The sequence below is a fragment of the Octopus bimaculoides genome, chromosome 4 (genome assembly GCF_046866305.1).
Source record: "Octopus bimaculoides isolate indiv1 chromosome 4, ASM4686630v1, whole genome shotgun sequence".
Lineage (NCBI taxonomy): Eukaryota > Metazoa > Mollusca > Cephalopoda > Octopoda > Octopodidae > Octopus > Octopus bimaculoides.
The window spans coordinates 46294286-46308415 of NC_142931.1; the positions used below are offsets into that span (position 1 = coordinate 46294286).

The window sequence follows — 14130 nt, forward strand, 5'->3', positions numbered from 1 at the left end:
ATTTTGTGATCTTTGCTACCTTGGTTTCTATTAACCCATTTATTCTATCCGAATTATTATTTATTAGGATAAAATAAATACATATAATTAATTATATATATATATATATATATATATATATATATATATATATATATATATATATATATACGCACACAGTATATATGGTGAAGCTACAGTCAAATAGATACTCAAAAAAGGTCTAGATGGCCACCTCGAGGCCAGGGTAGGATGTGGTTACTCGCTCATTGACGTTGAGTATGCCAATGACGTTGCTGTCATAGGGGACTCCTATGGCGACATCCAACGCGCTCTTGATGGGATAAACCTCACCGCCGCAAGAGTTGGACTAAAAATCAACGCCTCGAAAACGAACGTCCTCTCAGCCAACATACTTACCTCCTCCATATATAACAGTACCTTCTTGTTACTTCCCTACTATAGTTACAAGTCACCATTCGGTATTTCACTCTTGCAATAACGTTGGCATACTACTGAAGGTCGCTGTGTCCAACTACATAGACACTAACGCGATTTTATGTAAAGACGGATGTAAAGACACAAAACAGCCATATACACAAAACAGCATATACACGCATACGCGCATGCATATACCCACCTCTCTTGCAACCATACAGATACATACACACACACATATATATACACACACACGCACACATATTGTTGCCTGTATGTGTGTATATATATATATAGACACACACACGAGTATATATATATATATATATATATATATATATATATATATATATATATATATATATTGTTGTGTGTATCTATGTAACTTCAGTTGAAGATATTAATAATAAATCAAACGAACTTGGATTTAATTCCCGTATTCCATACGGAACAACTATTTTGTATTCTAAACCTGTTCTGTAGATCAGTTTGGCGAGTGTACTCCTACCTAAAATCATACGCCATAAATATTTATCTTTAATAATAGGTTTCTTGTCTAACATCTAATAGGTTAGTGTGACCGAATATTACTAATATTGCAACAGTGAATAATCTAATAGCTCATATATGATATCGAAAGCTATAGTTTCATCTTATAATTTTAACTTTGATGTGAGTATTGGGATATCTTCATAAAACTACATCATTCCCATCTAATCACTTGATATACACCTCTTTGTAGTTATTTGTTCTTCTATTAAATGACTCATCGGACAGTAGATTTTATATATTAAATATACGAATTTCAGTATTTGGGTTGCTCATATTTTCCTATTCTCTTATTTTATTACTTTTCCTTTACTTGTTTTAATTATTAGTTTAGGACGGCGAGTGTTTACATTTATCCTTCTATTGTTTCTATATCTGTCCTTCTTTCTAGAAACTTTATCTCCTTTTCTATTTCCACTTACCCCTTTCTCTGTAATGTATTTACTCTCTTTATATTTACTTCAACTATATGTTCCCTTATATACTCTTTCCACTTATTCTTTCCTTTTTTCTTACCTTAAGTCACTAGTGCAAAATTTACGATTCAAATATGCGTGTGTGTATATGCCTATGATGTATACATATGTGTACCGATGTATATACACACAAACATACACACTAATGCACACACATACAAATAAGTAAGTATATATACATACATACATACATACATACATATATATATATATATATATATATATATATATATATATATATATATATATATATATATATATATATATATATATATATACAAATAGAAAATAAAATAGAAAGATAAACGGTATTAGGAGTAATTATTAACGTCTGCTCGAAAATGTCTAAAACAGACAATGTGATTCTCGGCGTCGATTGAATATAAATGAAACTCTGAAATTCTTTTATCTTAAGGTCAATGACAGTGCATTATAATTCCTCTCCTTCCTGTTCTATACTATTTTTAATTGTCAGTTTCATGATACAAAACGATTTATAACTTTCATAATTTGGTACCTTTGGTTGTAACTTGACTTGTCTGAGAATCAAATACTCAATAAGTCATTGTTTCACTATTTTTAAAATGCTGCCTGATGAGTGTGGGATTCGCATAATGTATTGCTTAGTTCAAAAATTGTATTGTGCTTGCATTAAAGTGGAGATTGTCTGCGAAACAATTGTTGCAACATTTAAAATCCGTTTGTTCGTTTATTGTTATTTCACGCTACACCAGACGTTTTGCCATTTGTTGATTATAACTTGTAAACAATTAAAATTGCGGATTACCCAACAACAATGTCTTGATTTCATGGATGCCTTTTGCGCTGATAATGGCTTACTTTACTGTCGGCGCTGCGTGTCTTTGGCTAGCCATGTTGATGTACCTTGATCCTTTATAAATCCTATGCAACAGAATTTTATACATACATACATACATACATACATACATACATACATACAAGCATGTCTAGAAATGCAAGTATATGCACGAGAAGACATACATTAAGCAAAACATGAATCTGCACGTATGCATACATACAAAAATACCCTGCTGTTGCTGTTGAAATCCCAGTGAAGGAGCCTTGGGTCTAGGTTTTTCTATTAGCAAGAAACCTTGAAATAAACTAAATAATGACATCCATCCATCCATCCATCCATCCATCCATACATAAATACATACATACATACATACATACATACATCTGTGTGTGCGTGTGTGTGTATTCATTAGATAACATATACAGCCTGCTCTGCTGGACATTAGACAACATGTATCAACTAGGGATCACAGGGATTCCAACACAAAAATACACATATGTATATATATGTATATATATATAAATATATAACTTACTTGACGGTGTGCCCATACAACAGATCCGAGAAGTTTCCATGTCCCTCCTCTACGATCCATGCGTACCATTCTTAAGATCTGAAAGAATCGTAGACCACGCAATGAGGAAGTTGCGAATATTCGACCAGTACTGCCAACGGCTAGTACAATGATACTAGCTGAAACTATCATCAGGTCTGTGAAGGAAACAAAGAAATAGAAATGATTGTATATTATTTATATTTTAGTAAAAGAGCACTTACTGTGTATTTAGTCATATTATTCAGCAATAAGGGAATGAATCTCCGTCGGTTTCGACGTTGTGTTTCAGTTGTTTGATCAACTGTACTATCTGTTAATTGGATTAGCGCGTAAATGGTTGCGAATTTCCACAGATGTGTGTCACGATGATTGTGCCTGACAATTAAGTAATTGTCAGGCAGAATCATCGTGACACAGTACGTGTCTCTGACACGCTTCCCTGCACTTTCCATCGATTCAGTTTTATTCTTCATTCAACACATGCATATTTCGTGGATACACATGCATATATATATATATATATATATATATATATATATATATATATATATATATATATATATATATATATATATATATATATACATATATATATATATATACATATATATATATATATATACATATATATATATATATATATATATATATATATATATATATATATATATATATATATATATATATGTATACATGTATGTATGCATGTATGTATGTATGTATGTATGTATGTATGTATGTATGTATGTATGTGTGTGTGTATACAAACGTCACTAAAAGTGACTAAGGGTGCAAGTAAGCACCAACATTGTTAAAAATAAGAGTTAAAAGAACTCTTAGCCACGAACAGAACTTTTTCTGTTACAAAAGCACTTATTTATCCACTGATGAGATCAATTTGATCCGAAATCACCGTGATATGGCGTTCTCGCTTGCTTAGGGAGCTTGTCTCCCTTGAGAGTCGATAGATAATTGCTTTTGTAACAGAAAATGTTCAGTTCGCGGCTAAAAGTTGTTTTTAATTTTATTTCTAGCAATGCTAGTGCTTACTTGGACCCTTACTCATTTTTAGTGATGTTTGTTCTTGTGCCTTTTGGTTTTAAATTGCGACTAGTCACTTTAATATATATAACTTTGGAGAGCCACTGAACACTATGTGGAACAAAATCCTGGGCTAGGTTAAAAAAAGGCAGTTAAAAACAATAAACAGAGCCTAATTGTAGCAACCCAAGATCAAGCGATAAAACAAACGATTTGAGAAAAAGAATATATAGAGAGAATGTGTCAGAGAAATGTAGAGCATGTGGAATTTGGAACGAGACAGTGGCTCACTTTGTGGAAAATACCCCGAGTTGGCACAGGAAGAATATAAGCTAATGGGGGTACGACCAGGTGGTAAAAGCTTTACACTGGAAACTGTACCAGAATTGGGAATTTGAAGATGGAAACACATGGTACAATCATCGAATCGAAAGAGAACTGGAGTCGGAGAAATGCAAGATTTTGTGGGACTTTCCTATTCAAACGGACCAGAAGTTAGAAAATAATAGAGTAGACATAACAGTTATAGGAAAAGCAAAGTTGCTTACTAATCGACCTATCATGCCCGTTTGATTCCAGGATTGTAAAGAAAGAGGCAGAAAAAACAAACAAAAAAAACAACAATCCCTTAAAATTTGAAATTGGAAGAATTTCAAGCATGCAAAAAGTAAAGGTCGTGCCTATAATAATTAGTGCGTTGGGAACAGTAAGCCAAGATGTAGACAAATGGCTGAAAGAGGTTGGAATACAATGCCCGGTAGAGCTCCTACAGAAAGGTTGTTTCTTAGGGACAGCAAAGATTATCAGGAGGGTTCTAGGCACTTGAAAGAGTGCTGAAAACTTGTGGATACTTAAATTTACTGGTAGTAACCCGCTACCCACATAAATCCTACCAAGAATAAGACCGAACCTGAGCCAAACCATAATAATAATAATAATAATAATAATAATAATAATAATAATAATAATAATCCTTTCTACTGTAGGCACAAGGCCTGGAATTTGGGGGAGGGGGATAGTCGATTACATCGACCTCAGCACTCAACTGGTATTTGTTTCATCGACCCCAAAAGGATGAGAGGTAAAGTCGACCTGGATGGAATTTGAACTCAGAACGTAAAGCAGAACGTAAAGACGGACGAAATGCTGGTAAGCATTTTCCCCGGTGTGCTAATGATTCTAGACAATAAGAAGAGCGTGATACGATTTGAAATAAAAAGGCATTGATTGTTTATTAAAGTGAACAATATTTCAACATTGCCTGTGTTGCTCAGATTCAAAATGGAAAATGAAAAGAACACAGAAATACAGAATTTTGAAATATAAACGGAAATATCCTGCGTTCCTTTTTTAGACAAAATGGCGTCATGAGTTTTCACTTTTTCATACTGGTAACAAAGAAAAAAGAAAGAAAGACAGAAAGAAATAGAAAACAGTAAAGAGAACACTTAGTGAAAAAGTTTTGTGTAAATGTAATGGAATTCGCCTGACATTTTGTTCGTTCTTTCAGAGCGTCACGTTATTCACAGACACAGTATATTTATCCTCTTGTTTTGAGGACTGAAAGTGTAGTAGAGTTAGAATATTTTCTGAGAATATACAATTCCTCAGTGTAGGCGCAATGGCCCAGTGGTTAGGGCAGCGGACTCGCGGTCATAGAATCGCGGTTTCGATTCCCAGACCGGGCGTTGTGAGTGTTTATTGAGCGAAAACACCCAAAGCTTCACGAGGCTCCGGCAGGTGATGGTGGCGAACCCTGCTGTACTCTTCCACCACAACTTTCTCTCACTCTTACTTCCAGTTTCTGTTGTGCCTGTAATTCAAAGGGTCAGCCTTGTCACACTGTGTCACGCTGAATATCCCCGAGAACTACGTTAAGGGTACATGTGTCTGTGGAGTGCTCAGCCAGTTGCACGTTAATTTCATGAGCAGGCTGTTCCGTTGAACCCTCAACTGGAACCCTCGTCGTCGTAAGCGACGGAGTGCCAACAACAGTTCCTCAAAATTATAGCCGTTTGATGTAAAACCTTCGGCAAGTTCCGTCGAACTATTGTTATTGCGCTGACATCCTACCTATGCCCATTTTAATTTTTATTCGTTTCAGTAATTTGACTGCGGCCATGCTGGAGCACCGCCTTTCGTCGAACAAATCGATCCCAGGACTTATTCTTTGTAAGCCTAGTACTTATTCTTTTGCCGAACCGCTAAGACACGGGGACATAAACACACCAGCATCGGTTGTCAAGCGATGTTGGGGGACAAACACAGACACACAAACATATATATATACATATACGACAGGCTTCTTTCAGTTTCAGTTTACCAGGTCCACTCACAAGGCTCTGTTCAGCCCGAGGCTATAGTAGAAGACACTTGCCCAAGGTGCCACGCAGTGGGACTGATCCCCGAACCATGTTGTTGGTAAGCAAGCTACTTACCACACAGCCAATTCGGCGCCTGAACATCTTATTTAATTGTTCTGTTGTGCAACTAACAGAAATGAAGTTGTGTTTACTGTATTCCGCTGCGTACACCAAAAGGAAATCCTTACACGTCTCACCTACTGCATAAATCAACATTTCTGTTATAATGGACTTGACTCATATTGTTGCACAATGAGCAGGACTAGCCTATCTTGCGGATGTTTTTCGAGGTGCGGCGTTCAGTAAGTCCAATGATAGTTTTATTGGGGTCAGAGGTAGTGGTTAAGAGCTTTCTTAGTGGTAGGAAACTCTCAAAAGGGCTGAACAACAGAAAGTCTTCAGAGAAGAGACAGCCCCCAAGCAATTGTTTTGGCCCTTAACCTCTTATATCCTAAGAGAGCCGGGTTGCATCCAGATCATGACCCCTGGTGACACATTTTAGCCCCTTGGATATCGGAGAGTAGTGCATTTAAACCGCCTGGGGATTTCATATAGCTGTAACTTTTCTCAGTATTATTATTGACTTCCAAACTTAATGACGTCATGGTAGCGTGAAACGTCAACGCTATTACAATGGCTTACTCAGAGTTGCTTTCTTTAACATTAAAATAAAAATATAGCCTTTAAACGGCTGAAATATCTCTTCACTGTCTCTGCTATTACCTTTAACAAGTAGATTTGCCCCCAAAACTCTCGCTCCAACCTCTAATACGAGAATGTTGCCTCGGAAGTTTGCATCCCCCAGACTGTCGGCAAGATTGGCGCATCTTTCGATCTCGAACACGACGGATGTAGCAATGTTTGTTTAAAACGAGAATACTTTTCTGAAATATACGGGTAACTTTTATGAAACACTTAAAAATGCCAGCGAAATTTCGGTGTCGGTTAATCGCTAAAGAAATTCGATCACAAATTTTAATTTGGTTGCGAAAATTTGGCTCGAAAGTTTGACTTTCTTGGCTAATTTTAGGAATGTCATTTGCAATTTCCTTCAATCGTGATTCAATGTAACTGCGTTTGACATAATAACGGATCAAAACATTTGCCTGTTTCCACAAATCCCTTATGCCAGTACAAATCCGTTTTATCCTCAAAGACTGGGATTTCGGATTTCACTTAATTGCATGATGTGGATGATTAGTGCGGCGGTGAAGGTAAATGTAGCATGACATGGGTTTACAAAAAAACTCTGTAACTACTCGACCTCAAAAGTTCATTTTTTTACCAAACCTTCGACGCAAGTTTTTGAAAAATTAGACGTTAATTTCTTATTGAACTTAAAGCTACAATTTTCTGTGAAACAATCACATAAATTCAAGAAGTTAAGTAAACTGTTTGGCGATCCGTCTCTTTTAACTGTGTTTCGAATTTCGTCATGAAAACGTTAGCGAAATTAACTACCATTGGGGTAGAAAACTATTTGACCCAAATTTATTGTGTTACAAAGTAACACAAAGTTAAAAATTTTACAGAGAAAATTAGACGGAATGCTTTCGTTTGACCGTTTTTCAAAGACATTCATGCATGCTTCCACTCAGAACATAAAAACGGAAGAAATACCGCTTAACGTTTTTACCCGGCGTGCTAACGATTCTGCCACCTCAGTGCCTTTGCCTCCTTGGCCTCCTTCACATAAATTATATCACTGCCAAACATAAATAATATTCAAAGTAAGATGTCCAACTTGCTGTTACTTGAGATATGTTTGTGAAATTTGGAACAGTTTGTATAAAACAGCAACAATAATATGTATAATAATAATAATATAAAACATGATATAATATATAACATAATATAAATATTATATAACATATATCATATACATGTATGTGTGTATGTGTGTGTGTATGTGTGTGTGTATGTGTGTGTATGCGTGTGTGAGTGTGTGTGTGTGTGTATGTGTCTGTGTATGCGTATGTGCATTGCAGTTCGAACACTCGCCAAGTAATCTTGGAAACCTACCCAGTACTTCAAGCAAGATAATCTTTGCCACATCTTACGAGGAAGCTGCATTTAATTGGGTGTTGAGCATATGTAATAACATACTTGCAAGCAGTTTGTTACAGACAAAAATAAATATTTTAAATGCACACAGACTATAACAAGAAAACACAAATGTTGTGATTTAATCAACCACATTCAATTAATGTTAGTACCTCATTAGAAAAATTCTCCCTCCAATTTGTGCGGTTGCATCTCTTTATTGAACAACAATAACAACGTCGTTAAAATGCCGTTATCAGTTAATATGAAAATAATATACAGCTTCCCACAACACTGCAACAAGATCTAAATCTGCAACTGCTTCTCACTAAATCTATGACTGATCAATGACGAATGCTTTGAAATGTTCCTTGTATACTTGGGCACAGTGAAATGTAATTTCATTGATACTAATGATATCAGTTTAACAAACGACCAAATTCACATGAAAAATGCAATCAACGTAACTATGTTTTTAGATATATACACCATTGGTACTTGAAAGCTATAACATTTCATGGCAACTTTTAGACTTTGATATGTGACACCTCTGTCATATATGCATTCACGAAAAATTTCTTTTGCACAACATGATTTTAGAATACCGAACAGAAATAAGAAACCAATTTCCCTATGTCCCCATGTGTGTCGACATTTATTAAAATACCACACTTATACATCGGCAATATAATTACTGCCACTGAATTTAGATTATAGCATCAGTGTAATCGCTAATTCCCTGACTATACTTCATTTACAAAATACACCCACACATGGTGGTATGTCCTCAAAAGCGTCATAAAATTTGAGTCTATTAGATATAGCAAATAGTTAGTGGTTAAGAAAAATAGAGTAGAAAATTTAGACAGTGTCACGTGACAACTTGCTGGGGCAGCCTGCTGGAGCCTAGCAGCAGGTATAAAAAGGGGAATTTGACAAGACAATCAGTCGGACGCTGACACTCGTTGATGCTGCATCGAAGAGGCCAGGGAATAGAAGAAAGAAGACATGCACCCAACACCAGAGCTGAAGACACCTCCGAAAGGGGGGGGGGCGCCACGTCAAAACGGTAGAGAAGTAGGGGCCGAAACCGGACGTGGTTCCTCCTGATGATGTCTTGAGCTAACTGGATCCTATAAAGGAGCTGTTGTGGTAGCATAAACTAAACGCTCATACACATACACACATCTCCATCAGAAAAAGTACCAATAGAGTGTTGCTTTCAAATCACGTATATATGAAATCATATACTTTAAGTATATTTGATAACGATGCATTTAAATTCACTGTGATAATATACTGCAATCAGGTCACACAATCGCCAAGAGTCAAGAGTGGAAGATTGGCTCAGAGTCTTTCGTCTTGTTAACAATCAACAGGACCAATTGCTCAGCACTCAGGAGCTTAGGTAAGTGGCTACAAGAAAACTTAAGAATACGAAGTATGTGTCGGTTGAACCCTGACCTTTATCTACCCAAGATACTGAGATATATTATCTGGCTTTATAATTCGGGAAATGAAAACTAACAGTGAATGTTATGTTCACTTCGTTCTGCTTCGACTCCAGTATGATTTTGGATTTTTGGGCATACACCCACGGATAGATTTTTGATAGGCCGGAAATTATTTATAGTATCCCCCATTTTTGGGGTTTGGGTCCTTTCTAAGCAGCGTCACCAACTCCCGGCTCACAGACCTGAGAATAAACCCATTCTGCTGCCTGTTAGTGAAAACCATGCCAGTAGGTGCCCAAACAAGTCTGGCACACTGTAATAAAGTTCGTAGGGAAGACCATCTAGTCTCGGCGACTTGTCCCCGCCGCAGTCCATCAAAGCCTCCTCCACCCGCACAACTGAGATTGGCCCTTCACAGCATTCCGCTTCCGACCCCGAGAGACGTGGCACACCGACCAGAAGGTCCGTGAGGTCCCTCCTAAATTTCGGCCCGCCGCCCCTCCCGAAAAAACAGGGCGAAATGCTCCTGAAAGGTTATACACATCTCGAGTTCGTTTACCAAGTTCCCTTATTGGTTCATCATAGACCTTATTGTGCCACCATTTCCACATTGGGTCTCTATCATACGGGTCCATTCAGCAGCTTTGATTCCCTCTCGTCCCATTGCACGTTGTTTAGCACTGACTATGCACCCTTCGTGTTTAGCTTCGAGGTGTTGGTTAACAGCCAATATCACAGCTAAAACTCGGGGCGCAGAGCCAGACTCCAGTGCTTCATCTAGAGCCCTAACTAAAGCCTTTTCTACTCTATTTTTCTTAACCACTAACTATTTGCTATATCTAATACACTCAAATGTTATGACGCTTTTGAGGACATACCACCATTTGTTGTTAATAATGGCTCCAGACTTTGCCCTCAACACTACTCATGCGCAAAAAGAGACTTATTGAGTTTCCAGAAGCGGATCTCTGTCTACGTAACTTATCTAAGTCGAGCCTACATTCACAAATTTGTGATCACTATAGCTAAAGTGGTGAAATTGTGGATGTCTAACTAGGTTTCTGCTTAATTATAATCCTATCTAAATAAGATCAAGATGACCCATCGCTATTTGTCCATTTCCACAATGGAGCGTCTGAGACATCTAGTCTGTACTTATCTGCCAACTGAAGCCGACTAAGCAGATTTTTGAAGCACGGGTTTCTCCTCCTATCCGTTTTCGAGCCAACAAAATCTACTCGTGCATCGCATATTGCGTTAAAGTTACCTGACATGACCCAAAACCAATATTAAAAACAAATAAGTATTTGGATCGATTTGTTCGACTAAAACCATTCAAGTGGTGCTCCACAAACTAATGAGAGAAAAAGTAAAAGTTAAAAGATATATCAGTATTCCTCTACTCTCCAAAGCATGCATTTTTGTTCTTTTATCTCACCCTTTGCTTTTATCCATCCCCATGTGCTGACATCTACGTGTACGGCATTTCACTCCTACATTGTCGCATGCACTCTCTACATCAACCTAATAATCAAACTGCCTCAATATACCCACAAACTCTCGTACACAGCAAATAACTGCAAAAAAATCTGACTTCCAGTTTTAGATTATGACATATTTTTCAGACAAAATTCTGCTTTCAGTATGTACTGTCTGAAGAATCGAAAGATAAAACTGACAGTCTTTGTGACACATTGACCTCCTGATTACCGAATTAAATCTGTACTGATTTCTCTTATACCCAGGCTATACGTATACAGTAAATAAGCCATGACAATTGATAGTTAGATAACATACATATACATGCGTACATACATGCACATGTTATATATATAAGGAGGATACAGGAGGCGGTCGAAAAAGCCAGTTTCTATATATGGCTGAAGCGGGAAGACCAAATATGGCTTGAAAGTCATAACATGCCGGCAGGAAAATAATATCATTAGGTGAGACAGGCTGACACTGAAGTGGCTTCGATGATTGACAGGTGACGGTCTCAGTTAGAGCATGCGTGGGCTAAGATTACGCGCCCTCCATTGTCAGTTAAAGTTTAGACAGTGTCACGTGATAACTTGCTGGAGCTACTAGCTGGAGCCTAGCAGCGGGAAATTTAGACAGTGTCACGTGACAACTTGCTGGGGCAGCCTGCTGGAGCCTAGCAGCAGGTATAAAAAGAGGAATTTGACAAGACAATCAGTCGGACGCTGACACTCGTTGATGCTGCATCGAAGAGGCCAGGGAATAGAAGAAAGAAGACATGCACCCAACACCAGAGCTGAAGACACCTCCGAAAGGGGGGGAGGGCGCCACGTCAAAACGGTAGAGGAGTAGTGGCCGAAACCGGACGTGGTTCCTCCTGATGATGCCTTGAGCTAACTGGATCCTATAAAGGAGCTGTTGTGGTAGCAGACCATGAAACATGGTTGAAATTCCTCCTAACCAACCACATAGTTTCAGGTTCAGTTCCACTGCCTGGCACCTTCAGAAAATGTCTTCTACTATAGCCTCGGGCCGACCAAAGCCTTATGAGTGAAGCTCGTTATATATATAATGAGAGGTTTTGATATCCAGAAGACCCAAAAGGCAGGTAAAGCGATGTAAGTGCTACGGAAGGACTGTTGTTAGACTCCCGGTTCGATATTAGCATGAGTGAGGAGTCTAATGCGTATATGGTAAATGAAGTGAGACTACAAAACCAAAGCAGTGTGAGATTTCTAGGACATTTATAAAGAGAAAGGTAGTCCTACAGCTGTTTCAGGGATATTAAAAGATATCCCATCCTCAGAGACGACATAAGAGAGTTAAATATAAGGAAATAATAGAGTTCAGTATAAGAAGTTATTTTGGAAAGTAGGAGATATAGGAAGTATAAAGGGAAATATGAAAATAAAAATATATGTTAATATATGTTAATAGATGTTAAAGTTGCTGTTCATTATCCATTCCTATCGGAATTTACATACCATGGACAAGAAGCCTCTTTACCCATTCTACACAGAACATTCCTTGGATTATGGAACAGCAGCTTTAACATCTGACATATATTTTTATTCTCATGTTTCCCTGTATAATTCCTATATTTACCCCCATTCCTTATATTTAACTTTCTACTGTTTTCTTATGTCGTCTCTGATGACGGGATATCTCTTATATCCCTGAAACAGCTGTAAGACTACCTTTCTCATTATTAACGTCCTAGAAATCTCACACTGCCTTGGCCTTTGCTGTATCATTTTGTTTAACACACACACACACACACACATACACACACACACACGTAAACACACAAGCAGACACACACACACTCACACACACACATACAAACACACACACGCACACACACACATGTACACACACAAACACACACATATATATGTAAATATTTATGTGTGTGTGTGTCTGTGTTTGTACCCCCGCCATCGCTTGACAACCGAATCTGGTGTGTTTATGTCTCCCCGGAAAAAGACCGATAGAATAAGTACAAAGTTTACAAAGAATAAGTCCTGGGGTTGATTTCTTTGACTAAAACCTTTTAAGGCGGTGCTCCAGTATGGTCGTAGTCAAATGACTGAAACAAGTAAAAGAATTAAAAAAAAATTAAATATATGTGCTCCAGAATGACCGCTGAAGCATGGCTGAAACTAGTAAAAAAGTATATATATGAATAACGAACAAATGAAAGTAAAGTAAAACAGAGGAAGATGAAGCAGAAAGAAAAGAGGTAGATGAGGAAGGGAATCAAAGAAATATAGAAAGGAGTAGAGAAGGCAGTAAAGAACAAAAAAAAAAAGGGTAGGAGTGTGAGGTAGAAAGTCTGAATGCGAAACAGGAAGAGAGTGAGAGACCGAGAGAAAGAAATAGATAGATAGATAGATAGATAGAGAGAGAGAGAGAGAGAGAGAGAGAGAGAGAGAGAGAGAGAGAGAGAGAGAGAGATAGAGAGAGAGAGAGAGAGAGAGAGAGAGAGAGAGAGAGAGAGAGAGAGAGAGAGAGGGCACCTTGTAGCAAAAATGCAAACTCTTACATTCTTTGTCTGCTGAGAGGTCAATAATGTAAATTTCGAAAATCTTCATCACAATCATCTTTACATTTTCACATGAATTCACATATACATGTATACTGGTACAGGCAAGTATACACCCACTCACGCTTATAAACATGCACCTGCACATTCGCAAACACACTTAGAGAAATGTATATATGTATATGCATGTATATGTATATGTATATATATGTATATATATGTATGTATATGTATATATATGTATATATATATATATATATATATATATATATATATATATATATATATATATATATATATATATATATATATGTATATATGTATATGTATGTATATTTATGAATATATATATATGTACATATGTGTATGTATATGTATATATATATA

At 37.1% G+C, this 14130-nt stretch overlaps 1 protein-coding gene across 1 annotated transcript in view; it reads right to left on the reverse strand.

The window, feature by feature from the left end:
* Nucleotides 1-14130, reverse strand: part of LOC106884508 (uncharacterized) — a 718976-nt gene that overhangs the window by 95598 nt on the left and 609248 nt on the right. Inside the window, exon 4 of the mRNA XM_052967039.2 lies at nucleotides 2798-2973. Coding sequence (XP_052822999.2) covers nucleotides 2798-2973 — 176 coding nt within the window. The remainder of the gene's footprint in view (nucleotides 1-2797; nucleotides 2974-14130) is intronic.